Source organism: Phacochoerus africanus, chromosome 7 (assembly GCF_016906955.1).
Source record: "Phacochoerus africanus isolate WHEZ1 chromosome 7, ROS_Pafr_v1, whole genome shotgun sequence".
In the NCBI taxonomy this organism is placed as follows: domain Eukaryota; kingdom Metazoa; phylum Chordata; class Mammalia; order Artiodactyla; family Suidae; genus Phacochoerus; species Phacochoerus africanus.
This window is the reverse complement of record NC_062550.1, coordinates 4,455,743-4,473,624: the sequence shown is the minus strand read 5'-3', so window position 1 is coordinate 4,473,624 and position 17,882 is coordinate 4,455,743. Positions and strand designations below refer to the sequence as shown.

General features: G+C 56.7%; 1 protein-coding gene across 5 annotated transcripts in view; it reads left to right on the top strand.

Annotated features, from left to right (window-relative positions):
• The window catches only part of PRR5 (proline rich 5), a 57,271-nt gene that overhangs the window by 12,933 nt on the left and 26,456 nt on the right, over positions 1–17,882 (top strand). For 2 of the 5 annotated variants that reach the window (XM_047786020.1, XM_047786021.1), the window contains exon 2: positions 17,238–17,357. In XM_047786020.1, the coding sequence (XP_047641976.1) occupies positions 17,248–17,357 (110 nt within the window). In that variant the 5' untranslated portion in view covers positions 17,238–17,247. Of the gene's footprint in view, positions 1–16,948; positions 17,358–17,882 lie in introns of those variants that run through there. The other 3 variants (XM_047786019.1, XM_047786017.1, XM_047786026.1) reach the window with 3 other exon arrangements.

Below are 17,882 nucleotides of genomic sequence, written 5' to 3'. Positions count from 1 at the left end.
CTCACTAGATTCATAATCCTCTTAGGAAGAAAATACAGATTTTCCTGTCATGATACCCAAGGGATCGTCCTCCCAGGAGCCCTCATAAAGGGTTCCCTGTATGATGTGCTGAGCAGCACCCTCAGGGCTCCTGTGGTCTGGTTTGATCTAATGACTAGTATCTGGAGCAGGACCTCGGGCTCTCCCAAGTGCAAGGGTGATGGAGCGGGGCATCCTCAGGTGATCTGCAGGGGGGACCATAACCTTGAAATGACTGAAGTTTCATGTGTCATCTTCAAAATCCACGAGGATGTCACCTCAGGCTGTAACTGAGCCACTTGTATTTAACTATAAAAATAATGTTTTCCCTCCTCCACTCCAAATCTTTGGGTATCACAGATGCTCCACATGGATGGGCCATGTGCTCATTCCTCGGCTTGGCCTGAAGGTGGGGTCCTGGCCTTTTCTGAGGAGCCCGTGAAAGCCACAAATGGCACACTCACCTTCAGGAGCTATGCAGACAGTGTCAGGGTTTCACAGATCCTGAACTCCAGGGACTTGGCAGGCTCTGATCTGGGGTGACGGGGGGAGTTGTAGACCTTCTGGCCCAAGGTCATGAGTATTGTTTCTCCCACTGGGCTCTTGTTAGACATGAACCGCAGAAAGCGCCACTTGCTCTAGAAGTTGTCTATTCTGTGCAAAGCCAGATGTTTTCACTGTGACCCAGACAGGAGTGGACTTGGTGCCTAACACCCTCGTGGACCCACCAGGCACTTGAGTCCCTGGGGGTTTTTATGCCAATTGCGAAACTCCAGGGGAGGACAGGGAAATCAATGCTCAGACTGCATACAATGCTCCGTGCTCCCAGGTCCCATCTCCTTGGATGCCTGGATGTGTACCCAGTAAGCTAGGACCTGGCTTTTATAACATCTAGTTCTATTCTTGTCTTCTTTTGTGTCTTTGGTTATGTTAAACAAATTCATTTTACAGTCTCTTTCCTTTAGTTTCTTGGCAGAAGTTCTAGGAATTTCATCCTGACATGTGTTGTGTTTGCTCTCCTTCCCTCATGGTGGCCTGTTTCCTTGTGCTGTGTCATTTGAGATCCTGAGTTTATTTCCAGTCAGTCTTTATCTGGGGCAACCCCCGAGGTCCAGCTTGTGCACCTGCTTCTCCAGAGCATCTTCATGGTGGCTCTGCCTGGTGGCCTGGGGCTGTTACTGCCTGGGGCTGCTTTTAAGGTCACTGGCTTGGGCTCTCCACCAGCCTATCCCAGCCTCCTCTGAGGACAGACCCACAGCTATAGGTTCTCGGGAGATGTGCGGGCTTTTTGGTCAGAGACAGTTTTCTTGTCATCTCCCTTTGTCAGTGGGCAGACCTTTCTTTGGCTCCCCATTTATTAGGCGTGCAGTGCCTCGAGACTCTGGCTTTCTGCGGAGAGCTCCATTGCATCTCCCATCATCCTGTTTGTGTTGCCGAAACTCAGCCTCTGCCCCCTGGTGCCGAATAGAAACCCAGAGACAGAGTTTGGAAGAAGGAGGGAGAAGAAAAAAAAGCTTTTATTGCCTTGCCAGGCAAAAGAGGCCACAGCAGGCTGATGCCCTAAAGACTGTGGCCTCCTTTGGAGGAGAATGGGAAGGGGTTTTATCGTCTGGGAGTAGGAAATAGGGCTGCAGATAAGGGCCAGGGTGGATGCAAAGCTTGTGTTCTTCAAATCGGGTGTTTAGTGGCCCCAGGACTGGTCCTGGTGGTCCGAAAATGGAGAAGACTTCACCAAGCAGTTGCCTTCTTCCATTTGCTGGGGGTTTAGTTCTGCACAAGAGCTCAAAGATAGTGTCCTGTGTATCCTCTGAGGAGGAACCAGGACCTGCCCAGGCTGCACAGGGATGCAGAGACCTCCCTGGTCTCTGCATCCCTTCCCTTCCCTGATCAGCAGCTGTTTGAACCTGCCCCTTGGAACTCTAGGAAGGTCAGGGAAGCAGAAGCCCATTCCCAACAGGCCAGAAATGGGGACACAGAAAGGCTTTTGTTCCCAGGAGCCCCAAAGGGCCCTGCTTGGTTTTGCTGGTGTCTTATCTCCCTACTGCTGGTTTTAACCTGCGTCTCAGCGCCCCCTTCCTACCCCACAAGGCAGCCCAACTGAAACCAACAACATCTCTGACTTGACCCAAACCCAGAGCAAGTTTCGGACGTGAGCCCATGGCTTTTTGTTGTTGTTGTTGTTGTTGCTATTTCTTGGGCCGCTCCCTCGGCATATGGAGGTTCCCAGGCCAGGGGTTGAATTGGAGCTGTAGCCACCAGCCTACGCCAGAGCCACAGCAACGCGGGATCCGAGCCGCGTCTGCAGCCTACACCACAGCTCACGGCAACGCCGGATCGTTAACCCACTGAGCAAGGGCAGGGACCGAACCCGCAACCTCATGGTTCCTAGTCGGATTCGTTAACCACTGCGCCACGACGGGAACTCCCCCATGGCTTTTTAATTAGAATCCCTCACCTGGTGCCTGGACTTAACTGAGGCTCAGGTTCTTTGTGCCTCAGCGCAGAAGGAATTCAGCGAGAGCCAAAGTGAGAGGCCAGAAGTGGACTTACTGAGATGGGATACTTGCGAGGGATACAAGCAGGCAAGCAAGGAGGCTCTGCCCCGAGGACGAGGTGGGGCTAGATTTGTATAATCCAAGGAAAGTGGGGGCGGGGAAGAGACCATCTTCTTCCTTGTTCTTTGAGCAGAGGTCAGGCTGACGTCATCAGCTCCTCCTTCGTATCCAAAAAGAGGGTATTTGACCCTGTGAGGTCAAACAAGGACTGCCCTGGTGCTTCGTCAGATCAGCCGAAGGGAGGTAACAGAGGCTAAAACATGTTGAGTCATCTCCGGTTTCCGTGTCATGAGGGTCTCCTCCTTTGGAAGGTTGTTTTTCCCTTAAACGCCTCTCCTTGGTCCTAAGGGTCGTTCTCTTGCTGAACTTGAACTGCAGCCTCCGTTTATCTTTCACGTAATGACCTGAGGCGTAGCTCGTGCTTTTATTTCTGGTTTTATAGTTAAGCAGGGCTGCTTCACTCCAATCTGTCCTGGTGGCTTTCTTGAATGATTATTAACGTACAGTCATCTCCCAGAGTTCCCTAGGTTTCCCTCTCTATCCCCGGTCGCCGCCTGGGACTTGCACAACCCCCTGTGTAACTACCCTCCTCCATCCCCGTCAGAACCACTGGGGTTTTAGTTCATGGTACTTTCCTGTGACTTCACTCTTACACTAATTACAGTAAAGCTGGGAGAGTGTGACAGTCAAGAATACAAACTCTGGATTCAGACCTGGGCTTGAATCCCAGCCCCGCCAGCATGGGATGGGCTGTTTCTCCATCTGTGAAAGGGCAACAGCAGTCGTTGGGGTTGCGGCCCAAGTGCCAGAGAGTGTTGACCAAAAGCAATAAAGTAAAAAAAAAAAAAATGGGTTTATTCGGGAACAACAAAGATCACAACTCAGGCCAGGCAATCTCTGGCGAACCACAGGCAAGGCCAGAGAACCATCCTTTTATAAAGGAGAAGAGGAGTTGGGAGGGGCTGTTATAAACAAAGAGTCCATTGGCGGAAACGGGGAGCTCAGAGTGTAGTGGCTTTTCATTGGCTGAGTGGTAACTAACAGTCTCTCATTGGCTGGGCTGCTGCCGGGTCTTCCTTCCTCCTGCTGGGTAGTGAAGTAGTAACCTTTCTGTTGGAGGCGCCAAGGTACAGTTCTTCCTGCCGTTGACTAGGCGTGGTAGATGTGAGAGCTCCCCCTTCTGGCCTCCCGGCTCCATTTTATTTCATTCAAGTAGAGTTGATTTCCAATGTTGTGTTAATTTCTGCTGTACAGCGAAGTGATTCAGTTATACATGTATATATCTGCTTTTTATATACTTTTCCATTATGGTTTATCACAGGATGTTGAATAGCTCCCCGTGCTACACATAGGATTTGTGGTTTATCCATTCTCTATATAATAGTTTGCATCTGCTAATCCCAAACTCCCAATCCATCCCTCCCCAATCCACCTCCCCCTTGGCAACCACAAGTCTCTTTATGGCTACGCTGATTCCATTTAATTAATTAATTAATTAATTTGTTTTTGGCCCCATCCACCCATGGCACGTGAAAGTTCCAAGGCCAGGGATCGAACCCACACCATAGCAGTGACCCAAGCCGCTGCAGTGACAGCACTGGATCCTTAACCACTGCTCCACAAGGGAATGCCTCTAACTCCATTTCATTATTTTTTTATTTTTTTCTTTGCTTTTTAGGGCCACACCCACGGCATATGGAGGTTCCCAGGCTAGGGGTCAAATGGGAGCTATCGCTGCCGGCCTACACCACAGCCACAGCAACATCAGATCCGAGCCAAGTCTGCGACCTACGCCACAGCTCATGGCCACACTGGATCCTTAACCCACTGAGTGAGGCCAGGGATCAAACCTGCATCCTCACGGATCCCAGTCAGATTCGTTAACCACTGAGCTGTGACGGGAATGCCCCCTAACTCCATTTTAAACAAATTTTCTGTTTATTCGTTTTCCCAAGGGCGTGATAGATTCAGGCACTGAGAACACCGCTTCGTTTGGAATGACTGCATATTGCAGGCATTACACTGGCTTTCAGTAAAATTAATGTTCAGTAGGATGTAAGTACAGTCATAGATTAGCTTAATGATACATTATCATTCCGGCCCCTGGTGATGCGCCTCACGTTCTTACAGGCTCGGTTCTGCATTGAGAAGATGCGTGTCCGTCCTTTATCCGGCATTTCTAGGAAAGATGTAGCAAAGAGCCTTCAGCTTGTCCAGTTCTCCGCATCATCCGGCCTCTTGACCTTTAAGTGCTGATTGCAGGATGATCAGGACGCTCTCCGTGTCTTGCTGCCTCTTCCCCAGCACGTCCACAGCCTGCATGTACCTGCCTCCAATTCTCCTCCTAAGTCGCAGGCCATCTTTGGAGTCTGGTGGAATCCAGCTCGGTCACATACCTACCAGCTCTGACTCATTTGTGCCAGTCCTCCTCCCTTGTCTGACTGATACCCTCAGGGCCCGATATGACTTTGGAATTCCTTTTTTTTTTTTTTGTCTTTTTGGGGCTGACCCATGGCACATGGAAGTTTCCAGGTCAGGGGCTGAATTGGAGCTGAGCTATAACCACGGCAACACAGGGTCTGAGCAGTGCTGGATCCTCAACCCACTGAGGGAGGCCAGGGACCACACGTGCATCCTCGTGGACCTAGTTGGGTTCGTTCCCACGGAGCCACCACGGGAACTCGTGGAATTCCTATTATTTTTGGGTGATAATGCAGTCTGTCGCTACCCTGTGGGAAGGATTGGGGCAGCATCCTGGGGACAGAGTGTGCACTAGAGCGCCTCTCGCTGGGTGGACAGACTCACAGTAGCCTCCCTTCTGGTCAGAACAGCTTTTGGAGCCAAATGAGCCCTGAAAATCTGAGTTTTCAGAGCTTTTTGCGTTTCCGAATTGAGGGTGGGGTCTTACATGTGGGGGTAGGGGGGTTGACCTTGACCCACACTCCAGCAAGGACAAGTGGAGATTTATAGCCAAGGAACAACAACAGCACAAAGAACCAAAAAAAAAAAAAAAAAAGGAAAGAAAAAGAACAAAAGTAAAATAATAAAATAAACTGCTTGGAGTTCCCAGTGTGGTGCAGCGGGTTAAGACTCTGACTGCAGGAGTTCCCATTGTAGCTCAGGAGAAACGAATCCAGCTAGTATCCATGAGGTTGCAGGTTTGATCCCTGGTCTCGCTCAGTGGGTTAAGGATCTGGCATTGCCAGGAGCCGTGGTGTAGGTCACAGATGCAGCTCTGATTGGACCCTAGCCCGGTAACTTCCATGTGCCACAGGTGTGGCTCTAAAAAAAAGCAAAAAAAATAAATAAATAAAATAAAAGGACACAGCCAAGAAGCAGGGCGGGGCAGTGAATGAAAGGAGAAGCAGTGTTGGCCTCTGTCCACCAGTGCTGAATGGAAACTCGGAGACAGGGTTTTGGGGGAAGGAGAAAAATTAACTTGATTGCTCTGCTGGGCAAAGGAGGCCCCAGCAGGCTGATGCCCTGAAGACCGTGCCCTCCTTGGGGAGAGACTAGGAAGTGGTTTTATAGTTGGGGCGTAGAAAAAAGGGCCGCAGATGAGAATCTGCGGTGGCGATGCCAGCTTTCATTCTTCTGCAAAGCTGGTGTTTCCTGGCCCCAGGACTGGTTCTGGGGGGTCCTCCTTCTTTCTGGAATGCAGAATGGTTGAGAAGCTCTTTCAGGTGTTTCAGTTCTGCAGAAGGACTCAAAGATAGCGTTCTGTATCTTCCTTGAGGAGGAACCAGGACCCTGCCTGAGGCTGTGCGATTGTTTCTTTTTTTTTCTTTTTCTTTTTTTTTTTTTGTCTTTTGCCTTTTCTAGGGCCGCTCCAGTGGCATATGGAGGTTTCCAGTCTAGGGGTCCAATCAGAGCTATAGCTACTGACATACACCAGAGCCACAGCAACACGGGATCCGAGCCACGTCTGCCACCTACACCACACAGCTCGCAGCAATGCCAGATCCTTAACCCACTGAGCAAGGCCAGGGATCGAACCCACAACCTCATGGTTCCTAGTCAGATTCGTTAACCACTGTGCCACGACGGAACTCCTGCACGATTGTTTCGTGACTGTTCCTCACTGGTCTCTGCATCCCCTTCCTTCCCGGACTGGCGCATGTTTGAACCTGCTTTTGGGAACTCGGGGAAGGTCTAGGAGGCTAAATGAGGCCTATTTCCTGCAAACAAGAAACTGGGGACACAAAGGCCCTTGTGCCCAGGAGCCCCACAGACTCCCTCTTGATGTCACCAGGGATGGGGGGCTTCCCTAAACTGACTTAGGATTCTGGTTTACAATGGATTCTACAAGGACAGTGAGGGAAGCCCAAGCTCAGGGCTTACCCAGCAGAGAGCACCAAGGACCAACTAAAAGCTGGTCAAGCAGAGGAGTTCCCCTCGTGGCTCAGCAGAAACAAATCTGACTGGCCTCCATGAGGATGCGGGTTCGGTCCCTGGCCTTGCTCAGTGGGTTAGGGACCCCGCGTTGCTGTGAGCTGTGGTGTGGGTTGCAGATGCAACTTGGATCTGGCGTTGCTGTGGCTGTGGTGTAGGCCAGCGGCTACAGCTCCAATTCGACTACTAGCCTGGGAACCTCCATATGCCGAGGGCGTGGCCCTAAAAAGAAAAAAAAAGTGGTCAAGAGGGAAGTCTTTGGGAGTTCCAAAATCCAGTTCGTATCCACGAAGCTGAGGGTTCGCGCTCTGGCCTCGCTCTGCGGATTACGTTTCCACAGCGTTGCTGTGGTGTAGGCTGGCAGCTACAGCCCTAATTTGACCCCTAGCCTGGGAATCTCCATATACCGTGTGTGCAGCCCTAAAAAGACAAAAAGAAGAAGAAGAAGAAAATGGTCATCGTTGTCCACTGTGCGCATTTGCCTCGCCCTGCTCCCTGCGGAGCCGGAGCCTGATGGAGGAGGCAGGCCCTGTGCCAGATCAGGAGGGTGGCCTGCGGGTTGTTGGCTGAGTTGGGTCCAGGCAAGAAGGTCCATGTCCCCAGGGTGGGGACCCAGGGCCCAGGGGAAGCGGGAGGACTGGGCGTGGCACACGGGAGGCCAGCTAGTGGTCATGGCTAAGGCTGAGAAGCACCTACTGTGTGCCAGGCCCGTCCGGAGCATATGACATCTCTGCATTGCATTTATAGCCCTGGGATCAGCAGGGAGGGGTTACTCTGTTTCCCATTCTACAGATGAGGAAACTGAGGCCCAGTTCAACAAAAGTGATCAGGCCAAGGGGTCAGCTGCTCACTGACCACAGTCCAACCCGGGGCCGTCTGTGGCCAGTTAACAGAGCCCACACTCTGAATCACGATGCTCTGCTGCCTTTTGCTGTTCATATAATTCACTGAAAAAGAAACGAGTTGGAGGGAAAGCAGGAAGTGCATCCAGGAAGAGGGCAGAGGCCGGGTAAAGGCCCGGAGGCGGGGAGCCGGCTGGGGACAGTGGGCCCTTTGTCTCTGGGAGTTGGGGGGTGCAGGCCGGGGCCCGGAGGGGCTTAGTGGGAGATGCAGCAGGGGAAACGGTGGCCATGCCCAGACTGTGGAGGTCTTGGACACCACACAGGAAATGCGGAGCTCCTCCTGCAGGCCACGGGCCTCGGCTGAAGCCTCTGAGCAGACGGGCAGGTCCCACCTGGGTGGCAGAGTGAGTGCGCCGAGCTCAGGGCGGGTTCCCAGAGGCTGTGAGGCCCGAAGCCAGGAGGCCGGGTCTGGGGAGGGGAGGGTGGGTGGACCGGCTCTGGGGGCAGGGACAGGGCCTGCATTTGCTGGCCCAACAGGGATCAAGGGGACAGCAGGGCGGCACTACCTGCCCACGCTTCAGGCCAGGAGGGTCCCCGCCTCCTCCAGGAGAAGGCCTGGGTTCAGTCCACAGCCTTCCCTGGAGAAAGGCCAGGACGGGAGTGGGGACCACAGCGTCCATCCTTCCCCTCCCCCCCACGTCAGCCCATGGCCTGGCAGGTGACATCAGATTGTGGAACCTCAGTGTCCCCTGTGGTGGGAAATGAGGACACCCAGCCGGCAGAGCTATAGTGGAGGCTGTGGGCCAGGCTGGCCAGGGCAGGCCCTCAGTAAGGGGCACCTCTGGGCCCAAGGAGGAGGTGGGATCCGCCCCCCCTGCTGCCCCAAACCTTCTAGCAAACCTCAGCAGCAGTTTCTCCTGCATTCAGTCCATCCCCTCATGGACTGTGGGCTGCATCTTTGCAGAAGCAGGAGGATGGCGAGTGGGGTGTGTCCTGGAAGGGCACCCCCTCCTCTAGGGGCAGAACTTAGACTTAACAGAGTCCAGCCGACCCAGCATCACCTCCTCACTGGGCTCTTGGGGCTTTATTTGCAAAGTCAAGAAGGCAGGTCCCGGAGTTCCCGTTGTGGCTCAGCAGAAACGAATCTGACTAGCATCCATGAGGACGCAGGTTTGATCCCTGGCCTCGCTCAATGGGTGAAGGATCCAGCGTTGCCGGGAGCTGTGGTGTAGGCTGCAAACATGGCTTAGATCCCGTGTGATTGTGGCTGTGGCTATGGCATAGGCCAGAAGCTACAGCTCTGATTCGACCCCTAGCCTGGGAACTTCCATGTGCCACGAGTGCAGCCCTAAAATAAAAGAAGACAAAAATAATGATGATGATGCAGTTCCCCCACACTGGAGCTTGTCCCTCCCGCCCTTTGGAAGGAGTGAAACAGCAGCAAAGCCCCCACGTCTGTCAACCTCAGGCCCCTCCTCCTGGGGCTTTTCGTTATCAGTGCAAGTTCTGGCATCCCGCGTGGTACTTGCTCTTTCTAAGTATTCTTCTAAGAAAAGCCTGCTGGCCAAGAAAGTGCCAGAGAGGATAGAAACCTCGACGCCAAGCCCAGTCCGTCCAGCCCTGCCCTGTGTGGCCTCTGCCTGCACAGTGGGGTGCTCGTGGGGCCAGCTGGAAGGGCAGCTGCAGACGTGCGGGTCAGGAAGCGCAGGCGGGTGGCCCGCCCCATTCGCGTGCAGGGCCCAGGGCCACGGGGCCTTCTGCACAAGCCACCTCTCCCCTCCCATCTCCCAGAGCCCGGGGGTCCCTGTTAGAGAAATCAGAGGAGGGGTGAAGGTGTCTCATCTGCTGAGAGTTGGGACTCGACCTTTCCACATTTGGATGTAGGTTTCCTGGATGTGAAGGTCACAGCCAGAGTCCGGAGGGTGCAGCCCCATTTGGGGAAAGTCCGTGTGCTGGCATCTTAGGGCTGCCTTAACCCATTGCCACCAACTGGGTGGCTTAAAACCAACACTGATTTTCTCCTGGTTCTGTTTGTTTGTTTTCTTTCTTTCTTTCTACTTCATTTTTCTTTTTATGGCTAAACCCATGGCATATGGAAGTTCCCAGGCAAAGGACTGAATCCGAGCCACAGCTGTGGCAACACCCAATCCTTTAACCCACTGTGCCCAGCCGGGGATCCAGCCCGAGCCTCCGCAGTGACCTGAACCTCTGCAGTCAGATTCTGAACCCACTGCACCACAGCAGAAACTCCAACCTCTTCATGGTTCTGGAGGCTGCATGTCCGAAATCAGGGTGTCAAGGATCATTTCTGTCTCTTGCGGCTTCTGCTGGCAAAGCCTTGGCATTGCTGGGCTCCGTGGCGGCATCACCCCCATTTCCACCCTGTCTCCATGCTGCTGTCCTCTGGCTGTGCCTGTATCCCTGTGCCCGTATCCCTCCGGCTGCGCCCGTATCCCTGTGTCTTCGGGCAGTCTTTTCACAGGGACATCCATGCCTGGGTGCAGGACCCACCTACTCCAGTATGATCTTAGCTCTGCTCCGTCACATCTGCAAAGACCTAGATCCAAATAAGGCCACATACACAGGCACAAGGGGTTAGGATTTCAGTGTGTCTTTGGGGGATCACAGCCCGTACCCAGCGTGCGGTCTGCGCACCCCAGGACTCAGCCCAGCAGGCAGATTGCTTCTTCACTCTGCAACTCGAGCGTGTGGGGCTGGACAGGCAGGTGGGTCCTTCTCTAGACAGGAGGCTGAGAGGGACAGGCTCCTGGGTGATGGTGGCCCCTCATCTGCCAGTGTTGCCTCTTCTTGTGACATTGATTAAAGGAAGGAGGTAGTGGCTGTTTATTCAGGCCCAGCTCCCCTGGGTCCTGGCAAACACATGTTCATGGGTGGAGGAGGCTGCTGAGCGAGCACCCAGATGCTGAAGCCCGGCCCAGGCATTTGACTTTGGACCAGCCACTTTTCCCAGGGCTCCCGCTGGCTCGCCTGTAAACTGGGCTGATGGGAGCAGCCCCCTGCTTGTGGAACTGCTATGGACATTGAAGGGTGGACGCTGCGACACAGCCAGGGAGTGGCAAGGACCCCACAGGCATCGGCTGTGACCTCTGCCCTCATTTGATTCTCATGCTTACGCTGGACGGGACGTCCCACAGAGGAGTCCCTGGAGGTGGTGGGGGTTCAGGGGCTTGTGGGGGTGGAGCTGGCCGACCTGGTTTGGGGGGTCATGAGAGCTAAGAAAAGGACCTCTGCTGGTCAGAACCCCCTCACCCCAGAGTTCCCGTTTCAGCCCAGTGGGTTAAGAAGCCTACCAGCATCCACGAGTCAGATGATGTGGGTTCGATCCCTGGCCTCGCTCGGTGGGTTAAGTATCTGGTGTTGCTACAAGCTGTGGGGTAGGTCGCGGATGAAGCTCCGATCTGGTGTTGCTGTGGCTCTGGTGTAGGCCAGCAGTTGCTGCTCCAATTCAAACCCTAGCCTGGGAACTTCCACAGGCTGCAGGTGCATTCCTAAAATGACAGAAAACAAAACAAAACAAAACCCTCTCACTCACCCTAAGACTGGGATCCAGATCAGAAGGAGGGGGGATGAGCACACAGGACAGAGACCACTAGCACGGGGAACAACCCCAGGTAGGGCCCCGGGGGCAGCGGGGTGGGGGTGGGCTCGGCTGGTAGGGAGAAGTCTTGGGGGAAACAAGAGAAGGTTAGTAGATGGTGGATGGCAGAGCTGGGATGGGACTCGAGCTCCCTCCCTGATGGCAGAGACCCTACTTTCTTGTCATCAGCTGTATTCTTTTTTTTTTTTTTCTGGCCATACCCGCAGCATGCAGAAGTTCCCCAGCCAGGGATCGAACCCACACCATGGCAGTGACAATGCCAGATCCTCAACCCACTGAGCCACCGGAGAACTCCCCCTGCTGTATTCCTGACGCCTAGAACAGTGGCAGGCATACAGTAGGTGCTCAGTGATCATGTTTCCAGCATTTATCAAAGCACTGGGGAGGTGGGCTTTGTCCCCCCCCCAGAAGTACAGTGTCCCCACTCCCACACCTTCTAACTGACAGCTCGAGCAAGCAGGGTGCCCCTACTCAGCCTCACTGTCCCCGTCTGTGAATAGGGGTAATAATAGTCCATACAGGCTCTGAAGCCACCAGAAGGGACACTTCCTCTGGAGCACCTTGAGGGCAGCACCCCCCACCCTTGGTGTTGGTGCCCCCACCCCAGGCTTGGCATAGGGGAGCCTCTGTGAATTCCCCCATTCATGAAATACAACACACCGAGTTCCCGTCGTGGCTCAGTGGTTAACGAATCCGACTAGGAACCGTGAGGTTTTGGGTTCGATCCCTGGCCTCGCTCAGTGGGTTAAGGATCCGGCGTTGCCATGAGCTGTGGTATAGGTCGCAGATGCAGCTGGGATCCTGCGTTGCTGTGCCTGTGACATAGGCTGGCAGCTACAGCTCTGATTGGACCCCTAGCCTGGGAACGTCCATATGCCTCGGGTGTGGCTCTAGAAAAGGCAAAAAGACCAAAAAAAAAAGAAAGAAAAAGAAAAAAGAAATACAACCCACGGTTGCTTTTGATGGCCCAACGCCCATCCAGCCATGGGTGGTGACTGGTTGTCCAGCCTTGGGACGGTCACTGAGAACCCGCACATTGCAAAGCCTTTGGAGGTGACCAGGCTAATGGTGATTGATGCTGGAGTCACCCTGGGTGGCGTGGGTTCAGCCCTGACTTGGGAATCTCTGCAGTGCGATGGAATAGCCAGCGGTAAGCAAGCCCTCGGCAGGCACCCCACAACTGTGTCAACGGTCTGATCCCTCCGCACCCCATCGTGTGGTGGGTGTGTCCCCATCCCTGTCCATTCCAGAGAAGGGAGGGATGAGCCGGGCACGCCCACCCCACGGCTCCCAGTGCCTGGCACATTGCCAAGCCCCTCCCTGGGTCTCCAGGGCTTCCCCTGCAGAGCCACTGTCCCAGGGGTTCCCTAGTGGGCCAGAGGAACTTTCTCAGTCAGCTTTGGGGAGCACCAGTCTTCTCCACCAGGGGGCAGGAGCGCCCCTCAGAGCGGGCAGGGCCTGGGTGGAGGGGCAGGGCACAGCCAGCTGAGGTTGGTACCAGTGAGGGGGCGGCAAGGACACTGGCCGCTCTCTTCCCCACTGGTGTACGCAGCCTGGCCGACTAGATGCCTGGAGACCCGGATTCCAGAGAGGCACAGACTTAGTGCAGTCCTGCCCCCAGGCTTCAGGCTGTCCATCTGTGAAATGAGGGGCTGAGCCAGGCTCAGGGCTAGGAGCCCCCTGAGATGCTCATTAGCAATCCCCAGGCCAGGATCCCCAAAAAGCCTGATCGGGGTTCCCAGCAGAGGCTGAGAAAAGGCATTTGAACCAGCCCCAAAGTCCCAGTGCCCTGAGCCCGTCTAGAGGTGCCAGGCCCATCGTAAAATTCACTGCTGGTTCTAGCACGGTGCCCATGAGATGAAATTTCCAGGCCAGCCCCTGAGCAGTCACCCCTCGGGGATCAAAACCACCTGGGTCACCGTCTCCTGCCACATCTTCGGGGACCACATGACTTCTAAAGGGCTGTCTGGGGCCTCATTTCGCACCCCTCAACCCTCAACCCCACCCATCTGACAAATGGGCAAAGCGAGGCAGGCCCCAGAGGTCACCTGACTTGGTGGCAGGGCCAGTGGACCCCCGTTCTGTACACCCAATGGAGGAATCCCTCTCCCAACAGAAGGAAAAGCCCCTAGGGGCTCCCCCCAAGTGACCAGGGCGCCAGGTCCCAACGTTCTGCTGGTGGGAGAAGGGCTGGAATGAAGTTCGGATCCTGGAGGAGGAGAGGGCATGGTTGATGCCACCAGGCCTGGCACAGTTCATGGAGCAAGGTTCCTCTGGCAGCTTTGGGGTGCATGCATGGGTACCCCACTCCAACTCCCATTCCCTTGAACGGAGGGCATTTCCCTTGCCTGAGTCCCAGCCACAGATGGGCCCCACCCAGCAGTGTGCGTGCCTGCATGCCTGTGTGTGTGCCTGCATGCCCGCATGTGTGCATACACACACACACACACACACACACACACAGGAGCGCATGCAATACGACTGCTCAATCCCCAACCCCTGATCTGGCCTGGAAGGCCCCATAAGTGAGGGGAGAACCCGGCGGGAACCTGGTGCCCCATGCCTGCCTGCGGGGGCAGCGGCTCAGCCAGAGCTGTCACATGGGCCCTCCGGCCCTGGAGGCCCAGTCATCTGACGCGTCCCAGGAAGCCAGAAATCAGGGTTTCCGATGTCAGTGCCTCCATTGTAAAGCCTTGGCCGCACGCGGTTGGGTTTTTTGTTTCTCCACCACGCGGCAGGCTGTGCGGAACTCGCTTAGGAGCTGGACTTGGCCGTCAGCCACCCCTTTGCCCTCCGCTCCGGGGGTGTGATGGTTTGTCCCCTCTTGGCCTCTGCCTCAGATGTGGGTCCTGGGGGCTGACTGCTCCTGCCAGGCCCCCCTCCTCGCCCGGTGCCCCTCTGTGACTGTCACCAGCCCAAACACAGGGCAGCAGCGCCTTCGCCCAGGTCTCCACCCTTACCCCCAGCACTGGGCTGTTGGGTGTAGACAGCGCATACAAAGGTTGGCAGATGGGGCCAGAGAGCGGTCATGGCCAATTCCTTAACACTGATCTCAAAGACGGCTTTGAGATCCCCCGGCCCGCCCCACGTCCAGCATTTCTTGCTGGCCTCTTCTCCCAGGGCCTCGTCCGTCTTCTGTTTCCTCCCACCTCGGGCTGCCCTTGGCGCGCGTCTCCCATTTTAACCTTGAGTTTCTCATCCAGAGCAGTCCAGCCTCCCTCCCCACCGAGCGGGCCCCTCCTGAGCCGAGCCAACGAAGCCAGCCCCCTGCGGCTTGGGAAACCACCCTTCATCCCGTCCACCCCGGCTCTGCCCCCATCCCGGTGATTCTCTGCTGCATTTACACCAGGGGCAGTTACAGGGGCTCTGTCTCTGTCCAGTGTGGCACCCTTTACAAAGGGTTTAATCCCTTCCTACCTGTGAAATAGATTTATCCCTCCATGTAGCCAAATGTCCGCTGCGTGCCTCCTGCATCCTGGGCTCAGGAAGGTAGGGGGGTGAGGCGGTTGTCTATCCTGGCCTTCCTGATCTACAGCAGCAGATGGAAAAGTCACCAAATGGCCCGAGGGCCACCTCGGAGCCTAACCCAGGGTGCAGGAGGTCAGAAGGGAGAGGGCAAGGAGGAGTTCCCGCTGGGGTGCAGCAGGATCAGCAGAGTCTCTGCAGCGCCAGGACACAGGTTCCATCCCAGGCCTGGCACAGTGGGTTAAAGGACCTGGCATTGCCGCAGCCGAGGCATAGGTTGCAGCTACAGCTGGGATCTGACCCTTGGCCGGGGAAGTCCGTACACTGCGAGGCAGCCAAAAAAGGGGGAAAAAAGAGAAGGAGGTGGGGGAGGAGAGGCGGGGAATTCTCTCCAGGGATTTCAGGCTGTGGACCTGATCCTCAGCGCCTTGGGAGGCAGCAGAAGCTCAAGCACAGGAGTATATGGGTGTGTCAGTGATCACTCCGGCCACCTCGCTTGTTCAGTGTCCTTCAGGGAGTGTCTGTGGTCCTGGCCTGGGGAGGTGATGTGGCGGCGGAAGGAGTACACGGGGTCCCCAGATGTTTCTAAAGGGGTGAGAAACCAGCAGGGACTTGACAGAGAGGGCGGTTCCTCCTGGCCGGTCAGCTCACGCAGGGCCATGCAGGTCTCAGCCTTGGGGGTGACAGGCTCTGGGGGAGTCAAGGGTCTCTGGTGCCTTGATTTTGAGCTCGGGGTCAGGGAGTTGGCCAGGCATGACTCTGCCTCCCTAGATTGAGGGTCATGTCTGGCACAGAGTAGGTGCTCAAGAAATGCTGGTGGACTTTCCACTGGGCAGTGTCTCCTTACCAGGTTCCCATACACCTTATACGAGGCTCTCCTGGTTCCTGGAGCCATAGAGAAACTCATTCGCGGCTCGGCCTGGCCTTGGCAAACCATCCCGCCCAGGTCATCCATCCAGCAGAGAGCTCCAGCCTGGGGGGCTGAACCTGGCCCTTCCACCGCCTCCTTCATGCGGAGGCGCTGATCCTGGCTCTGAGTGCAGGCCAGCATGTCCACCGGCTCTGTGGCGGGCTGAATTAGCAGGCCCCACTCTCTGAAGGGCCAAGAGCTTTGGTTCCGCCATCAAGGAGGGTGGGGCTCACGCACACACCGTGGCACAGGGCCCTGGATCCAGTGGGCTCTGGGTCTTGGTCCCCTCTTCCACACCACATTGGGGGGCCTCTAACACCCTTTTGGTGCTGAGGTTCTAGGAGCAGCCCCCACCCCCCCACTCAGCTAGGAAGCATTTATAGGAAGACATGCAGCTGGGGCCTGGTGACACCAGAGCTTGCTCAGCACAGTCGTTGTTTCAGGAAAGGCCAAGGAAGTCAGAGGAGGGAGGCAGGGCTGTGCTGGCTGGCCCAGTGGAGGTGGCCGGGGCAGCCCAGCCCTGTGGGAATCCCAGAAGCCGGAGGGGTGTCATACTGTGTGCTCAGGAAGACTGGGTTAGGCCCAGCTTTGTTCTTTGTTGATTGTGTGATGTTGGGAAGTTCTTTCACCCTCTGAACCTCAGTTTCCTTAACTGGAAAACGGGCCGGAGACTCCATCCAGGCTTTATGAAGTCTGGGTCCACCCGACGGGGTCTTGAGGGACTTGTGTGGGCACAGCCCCTGTGCAGAAGGACGGCGAGGTGGGGTTGTTTCGAGGCCCCAGTGCTCCAGGGGTCTGGGACAGGCGGGAAGCTGAGCACCGTGTGGGAGTGGTCCCAGGGGCCGGCGCGGGGCAGACGCCTGGGGTTGGATTGTGCGTTCGTGCATGTTCGTTTACTGTGGGCACTTTGGGCCCTCGGAAGAACAGAGGGGCCAGAACAAGGCCCCACGAGGGCGGACTCAGGGGGCGCTGGGCGGGCGGCGATTAAGGCTGCGGAAGCGCCGGCCCCGCCCCCAGCTAGTGGTCACGCCCATCAGCCCGCCCCCTTTCTTGAGGCCCCGCCTGGGTCCGCGAGCCCCGCCCCCTTGTCCGCTCCGGAGGCCGCCCCTGCTCCGCCCCCGTCCTGGGCCCCGCCCCCTCTGGCCCGGCCCCGCCCCGGGCCCCTTTTGCGCCGTGTCTGCGCTACCCGCCGCGCTCCCGGAGCTCCACGCTGCGGCCGCTCGGAGCAATGATTAACCCGGCGGGGCGGCAGGCGCGGGGCCCGGGGCGGAGGCGCGGGGCCGGGGCGGAATCCCGGAGGGCCGCTTGGCTTCCTGCTTTCGCCCAAGTTTCCTCGTAGAGGGCGCAGCGCCGGCCGGGGCCGGCGGAGCAGCGTGGCGCAGGGCGCGCGTGGGCGCCGAGCCGGCAATCGGGGTCACCATGAGGACTCTCCGCAGGTTGAAGTTCATGAGTTCGCCCAGCCTCAGTGACCTGGGCAAGAGAGAGCCGGCAGCCGCCGCCGCGGAGGAGCGGGGCACGCAGCAGCGCCGGGCCTGCGCCAACGCCACCTGGAACAGGTAAGGCCGCGCCCTCCCGGCCCGCCCGCGGGCCCCGGGTCCCGGGGCCGGGGGAGGGGGAGCCCTCGAACCGGTCCACGGGCGAGGGCCGGCCCCCAGCCCGGAACTGTGCCGGGGGCGTGGCACTTTACAGTTTGTGGAGAACTTGCTCCGCCGGAGTTGCTCGGGCGGGGAGGGAAGTTTAGTGCAACGTGTTTCTAGAACCGAGGGATAAAACTGCGGACCCGGGGCTGGTCCCGAAGCGCCCAGCTGGTGGGTGGTGGGCTGGGCCTGGATCCAGCTAGCTCGTGCCCCCCCCCCCCCCGCCCAGGGTCTTCCCACGTCCCCGCTCCAGTGCTCATGGCAACCTGGGAGGTAAATAGAGCAGGAAGTATTTATCCCATTTCGCAGATGAGCCTCGCGGGCGCAGTAGTGGGTTGCCGCTGCGTTTCCTGTTTCTGCGTTCAGGTCCCTTTGGTTGGGGGTGGGCGGATGGCTTTCCCTTGAGCGGCCTCCCGCCCTCCCGGCCGGCGGTGAGCAGGGGGG